The sequence below is a fragment of the Mycteria americana genome, chromosome 20 (genome assembly GCF_035582795.1).
Source record: "Mycteria americana isolate JAX WOST 10 ecotype Jacksonville Zoo and Gardens chromosome 20, USCA_MyAme_1.0, whole genome shotgun sequence".
NCBI lineage: Eukaryota > Metazoa > Chordata > Aves > Ciconiiformes > Ciconiidae > Mycteria > Mycteria americana.
In genome coordinates this window covers 2006028-2028090 of record NC_134384.1, presented here as the reverse complement: position 1 = coordinate 2028090, position 22063 = coordinate 2006028, and the positions used below count along the sequence as shown (strand labels likewise).

Sequence of the window (22063 nt, the reverse complement as noted above, 5' to 3'; positions counted from 1 at the left end):
TTAGCTTTTAATTAATAAGTGCAAGCTGCAGGACACATCTCCAGCAGAAAACAAAAACGTCGCAAAAAACTCTCCAACAGCTCCTCGGAGGAACAGCATCACAAGCGAAACACCGGCGCGGTGCCGGTGCCGGGAAAACCGCAGCACAGCGAGAGTCTCACCGTTCGCCCCGTGCCCGCACCCTGGCACGGCAGCGCTCCGTTAAAGCCGGCAGCCTTGTAAAAATCAAGGGCAAATATTAGCTGTGCCCTATGCAGCGGGATGTGTTTTGTTCTGAAATATAGGGCATTTAAACGTATTTATCAGTTGATTACTAACAGTGACGCTCAATATTTATCTTGTTTTCTTCGCACTTTGGATTACAAAGTAATTTTCTGACAAGCTCCCTGGAAAGTGAGAAAGTAACGTTATCCCCTTTCCTGGTGGGAAAACCGCAGGCAGAAAGGAGCCTGCTCATCTTTCAGACTTCTCAGTCTCTCTTCCAATATACCTGTCCCTCAACCTGTACCTTCCAGGTTATTCCAATTATTTATTTCTCAATAACAAGACCAAGTTCCCGATGCGAAAGGCTCCGCACAAAAAAGCGTGAAAAGAAAACCGCAGAGGGTCAGCCGGCTGTCCTTTGGCTTCAAAGCTCTGCAGAATGATCTAGGCCAAGTATACGCAAGAGGCGCAACTGGTCTGAGAGTCAAAAGAGAGGAGAAGGCGGGAGGAGGGGACTCTGGTTTTATTCCAACTCTGCCATTTACTAATTTAAGCATACAGGACCAGGACAGCCCCTTCTCTTCTGCCTGCTCACTCGCATTTGCGGTACAAAGTCTCTCAGAGTGGCAAGCTTTAAGAGAGTCAGGCAAAAAGCATCAAAGCAGCTCCGAACTGGAAGCACAGGCAAAAGGATGCTCTGTTTTTCCACTAATAAGCCAGTGGCTGCAGGATGACTAGCAAAAGCAAACATCGCATTAGTCAGCCAAATGTTAACTCAGAGCTGCGAGATTGCAGGCTGCGAACACTCCCAGCAGCTCAGGAAGGTAAATGCTCCCAGCTGGAGGCACAGCGATGTTTGTTTGAAAGACCTTGTTTTACCCCAGCGTCTCTTCCTCACCCTTTTGTCTTTACTCTGAGCAGCTCAAGGGACCGACTCTTGTTCTTTCCGACTAACGGGGATCCCAGGATTGGCATCCTCTCCAAGCAGCAAATGCAAATCGCTCTCGAAGTTAGTGGCAATGACCAACTGAACAGGCCCCGCTGCTTTTAATGAGCTGATGAGGCGGAGGAAGAGGCCGAGGCGAGACCAACAATTACCACCTACAGCCACGGCAGGGCTTTGCGCTGCCTGGCTCGCGCGCTTTACGGGACGCTCAGGCTGGTTTGCGTAAGGCCTGCAGGCAGGTTTATGAGATTAAAGCCCAGCACACAATAAATAATTTAGCAGCTTACCACAAAAAAAATCCCAGACTGTATAATAGCTAGGCTGTATGGCGCGTACATTCATTTTAAATGCACATCACTTTCATCTACGTGTATCTATTTGATGCAAAGACATGTAACCAAGCGAGGAGGAACAACCGGGAAAGGTGACAGGGTCCCCGGCTGAGGCGCAGGCAGGGGATGACGGGACAAATGCTGCCGAAGCCACTAACGAATTATTCCAGGCCTGCCCGTGCTGCTGCCTGCGCTCTCCTGTTTGCACGCGTGTGTCGGAGGCATCTTAAACCCTCGCTCAGCCAATTATTCCTCCACCGTCCTCCCCTGGTCCCAGCAGGCTGCCCAGTATGGACTGGCAGTGGCTGGCGGCAGCTGCCCTGAGCTCGGCGCTGACCGGGAGCACGGTGCAAAGCCCTGTGCAAACCCCACGGGACCGACAGCTTTGGGTCACGCACCGGGCAGCTTCGGCCCCGCCAGCCCTCATCCCCTCTTTCGGTGGGATTGCACGGCGTTCGCGGTGCGGCAGCACCTCGAGGCTGGCAGCGGGCCCTGGAGCACAGGGCTGGGAAAAGCTTTATAATTTTATAGACGGGGAATGGGTGCCCAGGGAAACCTGCCCGTAAGGGAGAAGTGCCTGACAGATGGGAATCACTGCCACGTCTCCTCGGTCCCAGGCCAGACCGTTCTCTGACCAGCCCACAGATCCCTTTCAGCGTCCTCAGGGCTCACCGAGCCCCAGGTGGGATACGGCCACGTACAGGGGTGTAAATCACAATGTGCAAATTCAAGTTATAGAGCAGGAAATTGCAAGCTTGAGTAACATATTCAATGTCAGTTCAGTAAAACTAGTGGCTAACATGAGAAGAAGAATCCAAGCATCCTTACCACCCTCACAGTACCGCCACGTTTCTCTCCCCCAGCCACTAGATGTGGCTCCCTCCCCGTCTGATTAGCATCATCCGAGATTTTTTTTTTTTTTTGAGACAACCCTTATGAATGACCATATTCTTCCAGCCTACAGTTAAGGTGACAGTGGGGAAAAACACCCACACCCAAAACCTAAACGCACGGAAAGACTGAATGCATCAGACCCTCGGACAGCGTGCGTGCAGGGGGCGGCTGGGAGAAGAGCCAGGAGTCGCTACCGTTGCTGGTGATAAGCAACGGTCACATTTAGACTTAGCATTTTGTTGCTCTTTTCGTCCAAGTCGCAGCCAGGAAAGCCCACGGCCTCGCCACGTTCCCCGGGGAACTCCTCCGTAGCAGAACTCCCCTGGGCGCTGCACTCCCCAGCCGGGCGGGGGTTTATCTCCCTCCTTTATTGCTCAGGCTGGGCTGCCTGCAAAGAGCTCCCTGAAGGCCTGAGAAACGTAGGCATCTGCCTGTCCATGCATCTCGGCAGAAATGAAAAGAGGGTAATAAAAGGCAGGGGGAGGTGGGGAGACTATGCATCATAACAGGCGTAATGGACTAATGCTAATATAGAGACTGGCCGCATCCAATCCACGCCTGCCTGGCACATCCATAAATATCAGGCAGACGTTCAAGTGATGGATTTGCCTTCGCCAACCATGCAGTATTTTACAGCCCCGCTAACGCTGTCGTGCCCTGGCCGGCAGCAAATAGCAACCGTAACAACAATGGGTAGTAAACTCGATTGTGAGATTGAGGAAATATTAAAGACAGCATCAGTCAGATGCACAAGGGAAAGCCTAACAGCAAGCCCCATCACAAGCCATGGCGGTACTGCTTTTGCGTGGCGTTTCACTCCCTGATTGCCCCAAATCCCAACCTTTTTGCAGCAGCAGCAGCTCGGGGGCTGTGCCAGCACATGGGACTCTTCCTGCGGGTTCCCCCGTCTCTCCCAGCACGTTTGTGTTTTCCACATTCGTTGTTTTGCCTCAAGGAGGCATTTATAGAAGCAACATCGCATGGTCTTCTCACAGCATTTCTTGCCACCCAGGGATTTAAGATCTTACAAATGGACCAAAACTCATGTTATTTTGACCTCTGAGGATTTTAAAAGCCTGCAGAAAAATATATATAGTAAAGAAAGCATGAACTTCTTGACTTATAAATAGAAAGGCAGGAGTCTAACACCCCCTCCCCCCAAAAAGCAACAACATCCAGAACACAGCAACTTCTTCAGATTTACACTCAGAGGAAAGCAGGGGACAGTCAGAAAAACTAACACGAATTTACAAAATAGTTTGGTATTTCCTGATACTTTTCTCCAAGACTACTTCAAGAAGAAATGCATTACTGAACTAGATGAAAATGTAGCTCTGCTTCTAGCATGAAACAGAGGAGGAATAACTTCTGCCTCACTTCATACTCATAAAGGAGATAATACCTCTTCCTATAAAAGGTGTGGGGATTAATTATCTTCTAAGTATGTTAAAGAAAAAAAAAAAAACAACCCATATGTGCACAAGGAGGAAAACAGCCTTTTTGGTAACTATTTCCCAATAGTTACTTTGGCAACTAGTCCCAAAGTACACGGACTGATGCACCTCAAAACGCCCTTTACCCTCACGTGTGCCGCTCCGAGCTTTATTCCTGCCTGCATAAAAACCCAAGAGCACTGGGAAAGGTGAGACATGAGACATTTTTCTGGTTTAAGGCTGTGGGCACCTAGGGAAGGCACCAAGAGAGACTTCGTGTCAAACCTCCCAGGACCTTGCCAGTGCCGAGGGCGGTGCAGGAGCAGGAGGCAGATGCTGGGGGAAAGCCCAGCAGCGCCGGGAGCCCCAGGGTCCTCCGGCTCCTTCCCCAGGAGCAGGGAACCTCCTGCGGGCATCGCCGGCAGAATTTGTCCTACACTTGTAACGTTTAAGACAAGCAATAAGAGCATTTGACAGGGAGTGCCAGGACCAGATCCCAGAGATGAATCTACACAAAGAGCTCTTCAAGAGAAACCCGTTTCAGCACATGGAGCCCCTTGCCTTCAGGGTGCTGGTTGCTGCTGGTAGAGCTGGTGAGATCTCCGAGGCAGGCTGGTTTTCATGCATGAAGCTGTCCAGCCACTTGCAGTCTTTACTAGCTCCACTTCGTTTGGAAACGAATAAAATGTAATTGTTGCACTCAAAAATTTCAAGCTGATTTTTCAAGGTGCCTGAACCCGAGTAAGAACCAGAGTCGTCACCATGTCATGAGCCAAGAAACAGATTAAAGCAGACTCTGAGCTACCTGGCTTGATTTCATATAGCATTTCCTAAGCACCTGCCCTTTAGCTCTCCAGCAGCTATAAAAATACATCCCAACTTCTCTTTTTTTTTCTTATTTTACTTGCTCTGCCAGGCAACAGATAACAGAACTAGAGAAGTAATGCTGGGGGAAGAGGAGGCCAATTTCATGCCTTTAAGAGGTGGTAGGGACATTCCTGAACTGCTCAAAACCAGAGTCTGGAGGGACTTGGCAGCTCTGCCCTTTCTCCAGCCCCGAAACACGCACCGTAGCGCTCTCCTTTGGCTTCGATCACTTTTCATATTCCCTTGCACAAATTCCAATTAATAAGTAAGACCCCAACTTCTGACTACTAAGGATAACAAGTGTAAGGGACCATCGGGCATTTTGGGGACACATTTCTGGGGTCACAGTTTGACAGCGCCCTTTTTACACAGATGGAAGCAAAGGGGAATTACTGTCTGAGGCTGGAAAATCCTTCTTTAGGGAGAAAAAGAATCCCAGCTTCTCCGTCCACACCAGAGCAAAGCACCAGCAAGAGAGTACCAAATAAAGACCCCCCTATTTCACGTCCTAGGGCAAGAAACAGAGACTTCTTTCTCAGACCTTTCAATTAAACAACTTCTTCAGTCAAGCAAAAGTCATCTGCCATCTTACACCTCTGCTGGGACAGAGGTCTGCGCTCCGAGGGCAATGGATTGATCACTGAGTCAGCAAAGCACCTGACCTTACAACCTATAGCTAAAACCGGGCATCTCCTTTGGAAGGCGTCTGCAAACGGACGATTTTCAGCTGTTCAGCAACAGCCTGATGTCCTCTTGGGCTTCTCTACACGCTGATGCAACTGACTTCTTCCTGAAGGGCTACGGAATGCGTGCGGGGGCGATAATTAAGGATAAATTAAAAGGATGAGATAACCATCCATAGAATGAAGTCAGATAAGGACAGGTTCGGACGTATATTTCATTGTGAAAGACCTCTTTTATTCCCACTAATGGAACAAATTAAATCAGCCAAGCTGAATAAAACTATCACATACCAAGACGTAGCAGCACACTTAAAGTTTGCCTTTCCCCTGACTGCGCAATCCTATCAGTTATCACTGTCCCTTGCACAAGTGGAGGTTCACCTTCGCTGAAAGCAAGGAGAGACGTTACGCGCCACGCATTCAGGTATTCAACAGGTAAGCAGGAATGCGTTTCCAATCATGAAAACTAGTTACAGCACTACGCGTTTTTCTGTAGCACTTCTCCAGACAGATCCCAAACAGCTCTTCACGGGTGACCTTGCATGCCAGAATTGATTCAAGGCACGTCCAGCACAGCTGCCATTGGGACAGCGTGTTACAGGCGTTCAGAACGACGTCGGACGCCCATTTATCCAGGAGAGTGGGGTGTGAACGGGGATGCACGCGCTACCCCTCACCTCAGGGCATCTGAAATAACCTAACCTGGGTTCTCGCCTGTAGCACCAAAGTTTACACTGAAGGCAGACAACGCAAGAGCGCTTTCTCTTTGCTTTGTAGAAGCAACCCCTGGATGCAGAACCCAGCCTTCAGACCTAGCCTGGATAGCTCTAATACACCAGCACCGAGAAGCACGCCCCACCCCTCCGAGCATCTGCAAGCACCCAGATCAAAGCCTTGTCGCCACTGGAGCACCCAGTGCCGGGTGAAAACCAGCCGCAATGTCACCGTTACTGCTTTTCCCTGGGAGCCATCCCATGGGCACATCCAGGAGCATACCCAGCTCATGTGAACGCAGGCGAGGGATGGCGAGGCTGCAGGCTCCCGCTGCAGGAACGGCGTTTTTCCTATAGCAGGCGTAAACAGCATGATGGTACAATAATACATAGATGGTGCACTGTCAGACATAGGAGAGACATTTATTTATTCTTGATCACAAACAGTGTCCTCCATTGACAAGCTGAATGAAGGGCACTTCACTGATTTATTAGATCTAATAAGAAACACACCTCTTGGGATGAAATACAAGATTGATTTTTAGTGATGAGCCATGCTGCTCTCCCAGCCGCTGTGCTCAGCCTGATGAGATGAAACCAGGCATGCACAGGGACAGAGAGAGTTGAAACAGCATTGGGCGGGAGAAATAAATGGAATGATTTGCACAAGGAAGGGGAGCTGTAATGGAGACAAGGCTTGCGACAGCAGCCCTTCAAACTGACGGTTACTCTGTTCTTCCTGCAATCCTTCTCTCCCGCTAAGCCTATATATATAGGCTGCTCTTAAAAGAGCAGCAAACTACTAGGAAGTTTAAGGGCAACTCCAGTGCAGCTCTTGGGAAACCTCCAAGTCAGACCCTTCCATGCATCTGCTTTTCAGAGGAGCCCCTCTAAATATAGCAAGTATAATTTTCACATCAGTCTCAGCATCTAACAGGCAAACCACATTAGCTGAGTTCCGTGGATGCCGTTTTCCATCAGGAAAAAGACAACTAGCACAGCAGTGCTTAGCTTGAGGCCCTATTAATAGCAGTCCTAATTATATGGCTGCAAATTTAATTCATAGCAATGATTAGTGTCAAAATCAAAGGCATCACACATCAATATTGATGGAATTGTATGAAGCCCATAAACAGAACAAGCAAGCCGACACATCTCCCCCCCAGCAGTTAGTTGCTGTTAACTGTTGCATTAATGTCTCTTCTAATTTTGTTCCACGAAAACTGTTTTATTGCAGGAATCCACAATTCTGAACGATTACGTCTCTAACATGATCCTCTTCCCCCTCGCTCCCCCAGCCACAAAGCTGAGACCCTTTGGAAGGAGAGCTAGACCACCAAGCTGCAGGGAGAACTGCATCCCACCTACCTGTGCTTTACCCTACGCAATCAGCACATTTGCTTTTCACCCGCTTCGAGAACACTGCTGAGGAACAGTCGTTCTCAGGCAGAGCGGGCTGCCAGGGAGCAGGCGGGCGGCGTCACGGGGGCGCAGCCGTTTCGTACAGTGCACGCACCGAGCGCGCCACGAGTCCCCCCGCCCGAGGCACGCCCCACGGACGGGCGGATTGCAACGAGAGGCAGCGGGCTGGCCGCGGCAGTGCTATGCGAGAAAAATTCATCCTCCAGCACTGAGTTTTAATGGAGAATAGATGCATCGATTCATCCTTCTCCCCCTTCAGTAGTAACCAGGGACAGAGGAAGCACTCACGTGTGTCACCAGCCGTGCGAGGAGCAGCTGACCAGTCCAGGGCAGCCACAGCAGGTACAAGCACACCCTCAGCCCTGAACTCGAACCCTGACCCCAGCAAACGCTCTGGTTCCCCGCAGGAAAGATGCCAACTTCATTGGCAACTGCCTTATCTGATACTACCGACTTATTTGCCAGTAGCTCCGGCACCAACACCCCTCCAGCGCAGCACGGCTGTGCCGAACTCGCAGCCGGGCTGTGCGGACTCTGCGGGCGACCTGCCCAGGCTGCCTGCACCAGCCAGACCCCATGGGGCTCCGACACCTGCAAAGCGAGTGGCGAGCTCAGCCTGGGAAAGCCGGAGCCTCGCACGGGGCTCCGCACCGCTCCTGAGCAAAGGGAAAACTTTTCTCCTTCCTTTACACATCAGCCGGCGCTGGCTGCTGAAAGGTGCAAAAAGGGACTTCAGATGCACCCAGGAAAGAGGGAAGGGGTAGAGCTAGCAAACACAGGGCTGTACCGAAGAGCGCGGGCAGGGACGTCGGGCAGGCAGGCAGGGGCATGGGGATCTTCAGCATTCGGCTCCTTCAGAGGAGAGAGGCTGAAGCAGCAGCAGCCACTCTCCTAGGGAACGTCGCACGAGGCAGTTAGGTGAATAGCTAATGGGAAGAAGGACATCAGTGAGATAACACAGCATTTTCAGTAATGAATTCTCACTGGGGAAGCACGGACAAATTTGAAAGATTTCAGAGCTGGCTCCCTGACTTCTTTCCTCCAGCTACACAAAAGTGTTTTCTTTGAAACCCCAGACTGAGCCACCAGCTTGTTTCCAAAGTAAATCAACGGCTGTGGGAGAGAGAATAGGTGTGACGTAGCTTTCAGACATTAATTGTGTAGGTAGATATGCAAGGTGGTGAGCTGGAGGAGACAAGGCGTCTATCTATAAATCTCTGGCACTTAGAGGTGCGTACATTTTTACCATCCTCATTTCACATATGGGGAAGAAGAGATATGGAAACAGTCCTGAGCATCCTGAGCACTCACTGACTTCAAGGCATGTCTGGTCTTGGAACACGCACAAAAACCGGAGACAACCTGTTAACTTCCCACCGGGTCTGCAACGCCTGCTCTGCAGTGAGTCTCCCAAGAGCCCCACAGTTCAATGCAAAGCTGCTTCCTACGCCTCATACAACCTCTCTTAGGCCATGTAAAAGATAATCCCACATGTCAAACGAGAAAAGATTTACTAAAGTTGTGGACAGGACCGCAAGATAGAGAAGAACAACATTCCCAGCCCCGTGCAATGGAGGACAGGGCAGCAATCGCTCCAGCTAATGATAACAGGAGGCATAGGTCTCATCTGCAGACAACGCTAATACATGTTAAATCAGGGTGCTTGGCAGATGCCACGAAAGGCTGGCTGGAGTGAACGCCTGGAATGCACTTGCTCGAGAGATGAACCAGTTTTCTCAGTGCCTAGTTACCACTGGCTCAAACACAGGTAAAACGGGAAGGGTTCCTGCATCCCTCCTTCCCCATCTCCCCCCGCCCCATCCCGCCCAGCCGCCTGCCTTCTGGACAGAGTGAAGCGGATAGGCATGAATAGGTCAACTTCGCATCAAAAAAGTAGGTGTTCAATGCAGAATAGCACAAGGAATTAAACCGTGCTGGAGAGACCGCTTCTTCTGTAATCCTACATAATTCATGGGACGCGACGGTAAATACCTAGCGTGCAGGCACAAGCTGTTTGCTTTAACTGCCTCTAAGTGAGGCACCTCCCCTATCCCCCCCAAAACACTGCAAACAGCAAGCACCCGGCTGCATGGCTGGCTTGCAGCTCGACAGCATGTGCATTTGCAATATGCCGAGGGCGGCTCTTCCATCCATTTAGCTAGAAAAATCCCCGTGCTCCCGTGTGCCACGGCGGGTGGGGTGGGCAGGCAGAAGAGGGGCTCTGCTTACAAGCCCACTCTCCCCCATGTTCAAAATTGCCCCGCTGACACTCGAGAGGCACCAGGGAGGCACCTAATTTACTACTACTCAGCATTTGTAAAGTGCTGAATGAATATTAATGAACTGATGTAATTAAAATGATGCAGACGTTCAAGTGTAGTATCTGCCTGTCCTTGTATCTTCCTGGATAGATGAGGAAGAAATTCCCTGCTGCTTAAGGACACAAAAAATTAGCAGCCTGCTGTTGATTACATTTGTTAACTCTTTCCCTGATACGAAGAAGGAGGGTCTGCATTTAGTGGGTTCACTTAACGCCATCATTTATATTTTAGGTTCATTTGAAGGATCTCAGCTTTCCAGGGCAGCATCTCTAAGGCTGGTTTTGCTGGAGCTGGATCAGACTTCTGCAGACACTGATGAGCTGGCTTCCAGTTGCAGCTCCAGCTCTAAAGACCAACGGTGGGGGGGTTCCCCTCCACTTACACACCCCAAGGCCATTTCCACACTCATTTTAGACATGGAACTCCTGAGAGAGGACTAGTGAGGACTACACTCAACAGATGCGTGACTGGGCCTGACCAGCCTCTGCACACTACTTACTGAAGAGTGGTTCAGAAGATACAGGGCAGGGGGAAATGCCAGTTCAGCTTCAAAATCCTAAAACCCACCGGAGCCCCCCTACCCCCTGCGCTGGGGGAGGAAACCAGCGGGAGCATCTCTTTGCCCTGGGCAACTAGCCCCAGCTTCCTGATGCAGAGGGTGAGGAATGTTATCTTCCAGGACTGATCAATCATTCAGCTGTCTGAGGGAAGAGCAGGAGGTAAAAGGCAGAAAGAAGCAGTAGGACTCTGCCCTGAGGCTCAGTTTCCAAAAGCAGCCAAGTTAACCCATTCCTATCTCTCCATGACCAAACGTCCTGCCACCATCAGCAATTTTGCCATCACCGAAAGCTTTCTAACCGGTGGTCTTCTGCACAAGTTGTAGAAGGATTGCTGGGAAACAACTCAAAATTATTGCAAGATTTCCATCAGTTTGTCTAAAAGGAGGAAAGATCCGGGACCTTGGATACAGCTTGCTGAGATTCATTCGAACTCAGAAATTGCAAGCCAGCTCCTCACTTGTCTCTAACCAGACTGGCCCACTATTGCCCTGATAATTTCTGCATCAGCCCCACAAAGACACACACCCCCCCCCCCCCCCCATAGTTTACTAAATGATAAAATGCAAGAAAACCCCAGACAAACAACAGGGTAACGCTGTAATATACAGGCAGGCGGTGCATGCAAGAGCTGGCAGGGTGCTGGGACCTGCGTTACCCTGCTGCTGAAGGAAGTCGCTGGCTGGAAGCGCAGGAAGGTGCCCTCAGCCCATGCAAGGGGATGCTCTGGAGCTGTGATGCCACAGAGCAATGGGAACTGGGTAGCTTTGGTCCCTTTTCCAGGACCAGGCTGCAGCGGTTTCCGCTGCACCTTTCCCAAGGCTTGGCGCTTCTCCGCTTCAAAAGAAACAGCGGCAACCGCACCCTGTACTAACAGTGCTGATGGATGAACTCTGCCTCACCAACGCGAGGCTTTCTGTGACCCAGACCCTGTGATTTTTGCTCCTGACTGGCTCCCAGTTTCACGCTGGGAAATATCTGTAAGACACAGCAGCAGCTATGCACATCAGAGATTTCGGAGAGAGAGGAGAAATGGATCCTGGCTCTCCAAAGCCACGGCAATAAGCTTACCTTCTTCAGCTTGCCAGTCTTAGTCCCCACGAACACCACGCTGTAGCCGTTGTAGACGTAGGAAGCAACAGAAGTCATCCGGTCCCGGCTGGAGGTGAAGAGGGTCGCTCCGTCCACCGGCGTCGAGCCTCCCAGGGGCTGGTTGATGTCGAGGCCACAGAAATTGTCATCGATGGGGACTGGCTGGAAAGACGAGGTTTTGGGCAGCTGTGAGTGAAACGCAAAGCACGGGGCAGCCCCGCACACCCGGGCTCACGCGGAGGGGAGCCAGCGGAGCTGACAGCAGGGTGGGAGCCACCGCCACACAACCCCCTCCCCGGGGACCTGCCGGCTTCAGCCACCTTCTGCAAGGGCTTGTTCCCTTCACTGCCCGAGGCCAAGACACTCTGCAGCTGCTCCAAAATGTGTTTGGACAGGGCTGTGGAGGAACCCTAAGTCCAATAGAGACTTTCACTCCTTTTCTAAATCTACTAGGTTTCTCATGGGTTTAGCCCCTCTGCATGGCCACGCGGGAACTCTCTCCTCCGCTCGTCCCACCTCCTCTCGGCCTGATTTCCAGAGGTGCCCAGCAGTATAAGCAGAGAGGTGCTCAGCATCCCCACACGAGCAAAGGCTTCCCTCGAAGGCCACACGAGCCCTGCTGCCGACAGCTCGCAGCAGTGCCGGCAGCGCCGCGCACGGGGCGGGACAGGCTCGGGCCAGTCCCCAGCCAGAGGACAGCCGGGCACGGTTGATCCCACACCACGAGAGAGGAGAGGACGCTGCTCTTCGCTCCTGTCGGGAGCGGCCACCTCCGCCTGGCACAAACAGCGCAGCTCCAGGGCAGGTTAAACCTTCCCCGTGCAAACACGGGCTGGTGGAAAGCGCCAGCCTGGCTGCCCTGGAAAGGTGGGCGATCGCACAGGGAACGGGCTCTGGCAACATAAAATACCCGCGTGCTAAGCGGGCAGACCCACTCTTGCTCCTTCCACTGTCCAGCTGTGCAGTCTCCTACAAACCGCCTCTCTGTGCCTCAGTTTCCTTCCTACAACACAGGGAATACGGATGCTGGCTTCTCCCTGGAACACCACTTGCCAAGAGTAAAGGAAAATCATTCTGCCAACAGCTAAGTGTTATTAAGCCGTATCAGCTGAGATTGCTCGAGTGAATTCCTACATGGCATAGGCAGCGGGATGGTGACATGGGTGGCCACTCGCCATCACGCTGACTGCAATCCACTTATTTTCCACAAGGGACATTAACTACCAAATGCTCAGGCACATCTAGCTGGGATGATGTGATGGGATGACTCTCCCCCGTGCAAGCCAGCGCTCAAGCTTCTCTTTGCCTTCCTTCTTTCATTTCATTTCATTTCACCCACGTTTCTCTTTCCAGCAGCCAAATTTAATATGCTTGGCAAAAGAAGGCCCCAGGGATTCCCAAGTCAGCCCAGGAACAATCTGCATGTGAATCAAGATTAAAGAAATCACCTGAATAAAAATACAAAAGACACAACTGTCATTTGTATTTATCTTGTTAGTTTGTTGATACCACCCTCCTGCTCAGGGAAGGGCAAGAGCCTTCCTCCAGCTTCCAGAGCCCCAGGTTGGGAACAGCAAACGCTTCCAGCAAATTGCACACCTTTATTTATCTGCCTTAATGCTACCCCTTCCTTTCATTGTCATCGCTGTCCGATAACAACAGGGATTAAAGAGGAAAAGGACTACTACGTCTGTTCGGTGTTCAGGGAAACTGAGGCACAGAAAGATTGATCCTATTCTGCAAGCTCGCGTGCCATCGGGCCAGGCATCGATACCGGTTCTCGAGGGCCACCACAGCCAGCAGCTGGAGCATCCTTACCGCTTTAGTGCACTGGACGTCTTTCCCCAGCAGCCAGTTGAGCTCCAGGTTGCCTTCCCCCTGGTAGCAGGACTGCAGGCGGTCCTTGATCTGAGCGTTGATGGTGCGAATGGGGAAGACGCAGAGCGCAGAGTCGTCGGGTGGCTGATGGTACTGCTTCTGTCCCTTGGAGAAAATGGCAAAGAGGACATCCTCCTGGGCCGTGATATTGAGGGACTTGGCCAGCACATCTCCTGGCTTGGAGAGGTACGCTGCTTGCAGGAGGCGGTACTCCGTGTCCCCCTTGATGCAGCCAAAGGGCAGAGAGACATAGGAGTGGAATTTGGGGTCGTCTTTGCAGAGACGGACGATGCGAGAGGTGTAAAAGAGATCGCTGGCGGAGTTGATGGAGACACCCTCTGGGGTCTCTGGCTGGACAGTCAAAAAATAGACAAAGTTGCCGCTGGCAAAACCATAGATGTAGAAGATGTCGAAGTGCGAAACAAGGGCCAAGGTATCTGAGGGGATTTTGATGAGGGATGAGACAAAGTCACTGTGGAGCTCATAATCCAGCATTGCTGATGACTCTGGGTCCCGGGGAAGTTTGCGGCTGGAGAGGGTGGGGAAATAATCCTGCTTCCCATCCACCGCTGTGCCAATGAAGAGCTTCCCATCTTCACCTTCCGAGCGCACGATCACACCGTACATTGTGCCCGTCTTGTTGACGCTGGAGAGGTAGTGCTCCTTTTTGTGCGAGGGCTCTACCAAGATGAAGAGGTCATCCAGGCGCAGCAGCTTGCAGACCCCCTGGTAGAGGCTGCCACAAGCCAGCAGCCGGTTCTCAGAGTAGTCAATGATCAGCAGCTTGTTGACATTGTTGGTGAGGGTGAGGATCTCGCTGCATGGCTGGACGATGAGGGGTGGGTAGCAGGATTTATTGTCCTCCTCAGGACCAGTTTTATGAGCCACCAAAATGGTCAGGTTACCCGAAAGCTTGTAAACCCTGTTGATAGCTCCAACATAGACTGCTCCGGTGCCTTGGTGGACAGTCAGGTGGTTGAACGTCCAGTCCCAGTTCTCAGAGTGGAAAGTGCTGAACAAGGCATTGCTGGACACATTTCGGGAGAGCGATGCCAGGAAGAGACAGAGCAAAGCCACCGACCAGCCATCGGAGTCTGGTACCCGAGGCCAGTTCTTCCTCTGATCCATCCTGGGAAAGGCAAACTTTGTGTTCCCCGCGCGTGTCCTGTGCCCCAGCAATGTCCCTCACATGGTTCTGGGGAAAGAAAAGAAAACACACAGAGCAGAGGATTAGATCCAGTGTGCCCTGCAGATAAAATTCAAAGGAGACTTTCTAATTACATAGTCCTTGAGATAAAGTGAGGACATCTCTAAGCCCAACAAGAATTAAGCAGGTCTCCTAACTTATTGGTAAACAGTTCAGGCTTGATGTTTTGCCACTTGGTTCAGCTTCTGTGTGTTAATTTGTTATGTGGTTTAGCTGTTTATAATGTACTCTGCTCAGCCATGGGAGGGGATAATCAGCTTCAGCCCAAGACAAAGCCCGCAGCTCGCACACCCAACCATCAATCTGCAATCTTGGCTAAAAGGATGTCTCCTGCAGGGTATGTTGTTGGAAGCAACAGAGGAAATAAGAGGTGTTTTCTACCTTTAAATCCTCTATGATTTAATTTGGAAACCTGAGGAAGAAGTCTCATGCAGGCAAGTTCATTAAGCATATACACACCAAAGCCGTCACCACCTCCCCTCCACCACTCCCCCGAGCCAGAAGTACCTCTGCAGGTGCTTTTCAGGAGGAAGCTTCTCACAGCCTTCACAAGGTACCCCACTGCTGAAAATCAGCTGCCACCAGGGTGGGGACACGTCTGGTTACATCAGCAACAAACACTGCCAGCAGCACCACGTGCAGGGGAGAAGCTACCGGTCTGGGAGCCTTGGACAAACTTCCTGCTCTGACAAAACTGCCAGGCGATGACTGAACCCCACGAAAGCAGCAGCTTGGACACCGGGTCCAAAAGACCCGATGCCAACCAAACCGCCCATACGCCCTTCCCGATAGCTCTATGGATAACAGGCAGAAGTAGAACCTCCTTCAACTAACGTTGTTTCACCCATACGGACAAGGCGAGGTAAGACTCGAGCTGGAGATCTCCGGCCAAAATCTATGTGGAAATGAGGCAAGAAACACAGAGAGGTTTGGTTGTTGTTTGTTTGCTGTTTGTTTTGGTTTTGTGGGCGCTCCCAAAGCACCCAGACCTCATTCAGGCCCGAGGGACGGCCGGAGCCCCGCTGATCCCCATCCCCATCCTCCCTGCTCACGCAGGCGGCCGTCAGGCTGAGGTAGGAATCACCAGGCTGGAATTTCCTTAGGAAACGGGCGCTCGCCTCGGAGAGGCTCTGGCTGCGCGAGGCATGTTTACATCAGAGCTTTCCATCCGCCCTTCCGGACGGCGTGCACACGCATGCAGACACAGTAGCTGTTGAAGAGGACCCTTACGACCCTCTGCCTGCTCCACCTCATCACCTAGCACCTCTGCGAAGATGGCAGACTCCCCTAGCAAAAATATGAACGTTAAAGATAATGCAAATCCATGCATTTCCATATCTATCTCACCTAAGGGGAGTCTAGCTTGGACCATCCCACACAGGAGGTATCAGCTCTGTTCCCAGCTCAGCCCTGGACCTCCAGCACCGCCCTGGGCTCCCACAGAGCAGCTGGAAGCGATGCCAGCCAAGCACCCTGCCAGGCAGCAAGGACCCAGATCGTGGAGCTGCTCAGAGGAGCTGTGGGGCCAGCAGAACAGCACTCTGAGGCAGGCACCACGTAAGGGCCCCGAGAGCGTCCGGGGCTCTGCGCCTCCCTTGTCACCACAGACACGCCTGGAGGTCACTGGATTGCGTCTCATCCTTGTTATCATCTCCAGACCTGACTGTGACTTGTACTCCTGCCTTGACCTCAACCTTGCTCATCACCACAGATGTGTCTGACCACCTGGACTCAAAACACCATCACAAAGTTCTCCTTTATCCCAAATTATGCATTCCTTACATGCTCCAGGCTGGGTCATCAAAGGAACCATTTCAGCCTGCCTTGGGGAGAGACGTTCTCCACCGCCTTACGGCACCACAGGGTCCCACCAGCTCTGGTAAGAGGCTGAGGACGAGCCACCTGCCCTCTCCACACCGAGGTTCCGTCACCACTCTCCACGGCTGGGCAAGCCCCAGCACACGCGCCGGGGAGAAATTTTCACTTTGCAAATTTGACTCTTCTGCCCTGCCCTGTGTGCAAATGCAGGAGGCTGCTCCCTAATGCAGCCCACGCTCAGCTGTCCTCACCTGCGGGCAGCCACCGATTTGATTGATGCTGATCTCCGTTTTGGTATTTAAAATAATTCACACTGCTGAAAACCTACACTGAGCTCATAAGCGAGTGTCACCGAATGGCCACTCTTTAGGCTTGTTAACGCCGGGAGCCGGAGACGGGTGTTTCTGAAAGGTGACAAAGGAGCTGTGTCCCTGGGCTGCACGTCTCGGTGTCACTGACAAGACAGGAGAAAGAGAGCAGTAATGGGTTTCTCATTCTGCTCAGGGATACATTTCCCCGGCTGCTTGCTTCTTATTTCCAGTCTCTTAATTTCCACCTTTGGCTGAAGCAGTTTCTCTCTCTCCCAGCTCTGACGCAGACGCTGCTGCATTCTTATTATTGTTTGGAAGATTGTGGCAGAAAGCAGCCGCCCGCGCTGCGGACCCGAATGTGCCACAACAGCACCAGGGTGACCTCCCCGGCTCTTCTCATTAAATTTCCCAGTGAACATCCCACAACTGTTCTCTGAATCGAGAATCTTTTCAAAAGGACACAAATCAGACCGAGGATCTGCTCAGAGGAAGGCTCTCCATGCTGCCCACCCAGCCAGGGCTGCTGGTGACCCGTGGTGGGCACCACCAACCCGATCACGGGCACCGGCATCTCACAGCAGCTTTGCTCTTGGATAGCACGGCACTGCAGCCCAAGACACAGAGAAGCCCGCGCGTGTCGCTGGCAGGGAGATGCCAGCCGGTGGCACGGTGCCTTCTGGTAAACACACGGGGAACCCCGCACCACGGAAGAGCCCAAGAGGAGCCCAGGAAAGCTGCCACGAGAGCTGCAGGTACGGGAGTCCCGCGGAGCAGCCAAGTCAGCGGCAGAGCACCTCCAGATCAACGCACAAGAAACCTCAAGCACCGCAGTGCCCCGACCAAGCGCTGGCACGCGGCACCCCAACTCCCCTTGCCTCGGGGAGGGCACGGAGGCGGTGGCTGCAGCGCCGAAGGGCACAGAGAAAGCAGGCTCTGCCCTGGGCAGCACAAACGGGCTTTCCTCCAAGGCCAAAGCGTCCCTCCCTAACAGGAGCCCAAAAGTAAAGCCTACCTCTGTTTCTCATTCCTTGGGAAGAAGAGACGCTTCTGGAGCAGAGGGCTCTGGTTCAAGGGAAGTCCAGAAAGTGAAAGAGATTCTGCAGAGAACGGGGAGGCTCCGCTGTAAAGCTCGGCACACAACAGTTTTCCTGCTCTGCAGCTTTCCACTTTTTAAAAAGTTGTTCCATTGCAAAGTGAGAAAAGAACAGTGCAAGCTAGAAATTAATACATTTAAATAATTAGATTTTAGATACATATGGGACAACAGAAGCTCTTCACTTAGACCGCAGCAGTTTTTTATCTTTTCCAGCAGCGTTTTCATTCAGAGCCAGTACCAAAGCCAGAGCCAGGCTGGAGCTGTTGTGCAGCAGAGCTGTCAGCTGAAGCCCAACTTCTATGCAGTGAAGGTTTCTATTACCGTGAAGGTTTTGCAGAGTATTTGTGAACAGTCACTGCCAAAGGCAAGAGAGATCATCCGGGAAGAAGAATCTGCGCTTTCAAACATTATTTGAAGATGACAGGGCATGGCCGTGAACCGACATCCTACCCCAAGGAGCCAGGGGACGATGATCCGTCCCCAGCTCCACGTCCCCCCCGCGGGAGCGGCTCCTGCCGGCTCCCCGCTACCCCGGGCGAGGTGGGCAGGCGGGCAGCACCTGGGTGCGGGACACGGCTTACACCGCGCTCGGTGATACAGACACCGAGCACGCACGGAAGCCCAGTGCGTGCCTCGCGGAAGAGTTTGGGGATGGCCGAGTACAGCTGGGGAGTTAAACTCCAGGGAAACAGGAGAGTGGGCGATTTTAACTCTGATCCTTAATACTAATTGACCATTAATTTTTTTCTCTCCTTTTTTTTTTGGAAGCGAGTTTAAAATATGGCCTTAAAAGCAATCTGAAGCTATTAGTAACGCAAGGTGAAAGAGAGAGTAAATTCAGGGACACAATATAAACCCAAGCAGCTGAAAGGCCTCAATTAGGCTGAAAGGAGTTATCTGGTATTTAAATAATTATTAGATTGAAGGAATAATCACAGGTCTGAGCCGATTTTTTTCCCCCACTGTCATCCTAATGGAGACTATAATATTATTATTCAAATGCCCATGATTCTCATTGAGGGGGGAAGAAAAAAGGGCTCATTTAATCTCCATGCGACAGGGCTTCAGGAGGCCCGATTAGTCATTTCTCTTATTTCAGCTGTCACTCACTCATGGGCACCATGGTTTGTCATTAGTGGTATTTTATGCACATGGAGGAAAAAAAAAAAAAGAGCGAAAAAGGAAAATTAAAGCAAAACCAAAAAGAGAATCTCCTGTGGAAAAAAATAACGGATCAAAGGACCAATTTTGATGTCACCAGCGCGGCAGCTGCGTTCGCTTCGGGGTGCCGGTATCTTTTCTTTTGGGAGAGGGTCGGTCTCGTGAGCGGTGATTTACACACAGCCCCACGCCAGCACTGCTGAGCCCTCGCCCATCGCCTCTGCTCCGTCGGGTCCTGCGTGCCTGGGACGCTCCCTCCCCCCCGCAGGAGGGGGCTCCCACGGCCCCTGCGCCCCGAGACACAGCGAACGCATCCGCGCCAACCCCAGCATCCTCGCCTCCGCCCTCCCGGCCCCAGCTCTCAGCGTCCGAGTGCCGCGCGCTTTTCCTAGCCCGTCCCTGCGTCGCTCCCGGCCCGGAGGCCACGGGGGTCCCCAAGCACCCCACAAAGGGGGAGCAGAGCGGGCAATAAAACCCTCTACGTTTTTTTCTCCTATGGCCACACGAGTTCGGAGAGTTGCCTCACAGAACGAAGCCTCCTGAGAAATGACTGAGCTTATGGGGAGGGGGACAGCGGGCCCGTGATTGCTTTCTAAGCTGGAGGCGGATTCTGCCCTTTTTGCTTTTTATAGTCAAAAAAGATTCATTGCTGCGAGGCCGGGAGCAGGGATACCGGCTGGCTCGCGCTGCTGACCTCCCCTGCAGGTCACCGGGCTGTCAGAAGTCCCCCAGAATTATCAAAAGGGTCACCAAAAGGGCAGGCTACACTATATAAACTAAAATACAAGAACAAACCATTTGGAACAACCTCACCCTTGCACCAGCCTGACCCTTTCTCTTTGCATTGGCTCCGTATCGTATCTGCCAAGTGGAATGAGGGATAAAAGCCGAGAGCTTGGGCGTTTCTTCGTAGCAAGTGAGAACATGCATGCTGGGTCTGCATCCCTCCTGGAGGCCATTGGGAATTTTTCTATGAAACATTTCCAACCATTAAAGCTGCCGTAGTGATTTATCCCCTTTGAAGAAGTGATATTCAGGACACATTTGTCAGCTACGGAGGAAGACCTTACAATAATTAATAGAGTTTCGTTTGGTTAGAATTCCACAAAAGCTCTGAGCCAAACTGTCTGATCTGAGCATCTCTGAGCTCTGGGACCTTTCCAGCCGGGATCGGAGGTCTGGGTCTCAGTCCTGCCTCCTCGGCCGAGCCACAGCAGCCAGACGAGCCCCACGCTGCTGAATCCCCCCCTTACCCAGCAGAAACCTGCACACCCGCTCGCCCAAGTCCCTTCCCTGCTCTCAGTGTCTTTGCCTCTTTCTCCGGCAAGAGAAGCCTTGGCACGTTCGAGCCCCGAGCAGAGATTTTCCCGGCCGTGCTGGAGCAGGGCCGCTGGAGCCTCAGCGCCCGTCGCAGGCTGCGGCAGCAGCGCCGAGGAAGCCTGCGGTGCAGCGACGGGGCATTTTAAAGCCAGGTAGCAACAGCCAGCTCAATCGCTTGCTCCAGAGTTTGACACCAACTGAAGTTACCGGCAGCTTGATGTGAAGTAACTACAGTTTTGTAATCCAAAGCAACGAGGAGAGCTCCTAGCAACTTTTTTTTTTTTTTTTTTAAAGTATATTTTGACTCTAACAACAGTAAGAGCAAGCTGTAAATCACCAGCAAGGTGCCTGTCAGCAGGTCCGAGGTCTCTGCAGAGCTTACTGAACCACAGGGATGACGAATACCAAGCCTTTCCTACAGCATAACCTGCAATACTGAACCCTTTGGGTATCAGGCTTGAAAACCACCTTCGTGCCCTCTGCTTCGCGGCCCCTTGGCCGTGCCTGTCCCCGGCTCCGCAGGGCCGTGCTGGCAGCCGCAGGCAGGAACCGTGCTGGGAGCCGCGTCCCTGCTTCCCTGGAGCTGCTTATTCACAGGGATGGTATTTGACAGGCTCGGCAGCTTTCTGAGAAAGAGTTAAGAGGGCAAAATACAGCATTGTGATTATTGCTTCCTCCAGCCCTGGGACAAGGAAGAGGAGGGGAAGAACGAAACCCAGCCATGAAAAGGCATTTCCCTGATAACAAACACGATTGCATGAATTATGCACAAAATTTGTTCATATTGTCCAGACCTCAGATATTGTTTATACAACGCATACCGGATAAGCCACCTCTCCCCCCCATCTGCCTCCTGAGCACACACATCCCAACAGGTCTGGGGTAAAGAGAAACAGAAAATCCCAGGGAGAAACCCCCTGTAGCCTCATCTTTGCAACTGCATTTTGGAGAGCATGGCGCAGCACCCTGACCAGTGGTCTGACATTACTCCTGCCTTTGTCCCAGACTTGCTGAATAGACCCGGACAAGTCGCGTTGCTCTCTGCCTCAGCTGTCCCACCTGTGAAATGGGGATAATGCTCTCATACACAAGGCACTCGGATGTTCAATCGATGGAAGACTCAAAAGGGAGTTACCAGGCATAAACTGCTGTAGCAAAGCGTGCGTAAGGGACCGGTTTAGAGCTTCTTGGTGCACCTCTGTTCATAAACTCTTTGAGCAGAGGCTGTTCAGCAGAGCAGGGCTACTCTCCCCACACAGCGGTGACAAGCAAACACGGGCACGGCTACCTCTGACCCCCAAGGATGCTGAAACATCCCTGCGACACAGCAAGGAGGCATTTCTTTAACACTGACAAAATCATCGCTGTCTCCAAGGGAGCACTGGCTCCTCTGGCAAATCTAGAGCAGGACCACAGCTGTGGCTCTGGCGTGGCTCACACCCAGCTGTGCATTGTAGCTGGAGACATTTAACCCACCAACCCCGAAAGACGTCCAGAAAAATTCATAATCAACCTAGGACACCTAGGTGGCAGAAATTAGACACCTTTTTCTTTCCCTGTGCTGATACTTGACACCTGCTATCTGAGAAACCCCAGCTGGCAGCTATTGAGCTTCAAGTACACTGCTGTGAAATAGCTTATAAATTACCTTGCATCAAGAGAGGTGCTGGGAAAAGAGGACTTGATCCACCATGCAGTCCCTGAGGACAGACCCAAGGCTGGCAACACCACCATGCACTGGAGCACAGAGCAGAAGAGACCCTTATTTTCCTGGTTGCCTTGAAGTATGAGACGAAGGGAAAACATAA

The 22063-nt window shown here is 52.0% G+C and overlaps 1 protein-coding gene across 1 annotated transcript in view; it reads right to left on the bottom strand.

Annotated features, from left to right (window-relative positions):
• PLXNA2 (plexin A2) overlaps positions 1–22063 on the bottom strand; it is a 178801-nt gene that overhangs the window by 142943 nt on the left and 13795 nt on the right. The window contains exons 2-3 of the mRNA XM_075521525.1: positions 13283–14537; positions 11444–11626 (exon numbers count right to left, since the gene is read on the bottom strand). Coding sequence (XP_075377640.1) covers positions 11444–11626; positions 13283–14470 — 1371 coding nt within the window. The 5' untranslated portion in view covers positions 14471–14537. The remainder of the gene's footprint in view (positions 1–11443; positions 11627–13282; positions 14538–22063) is intronic.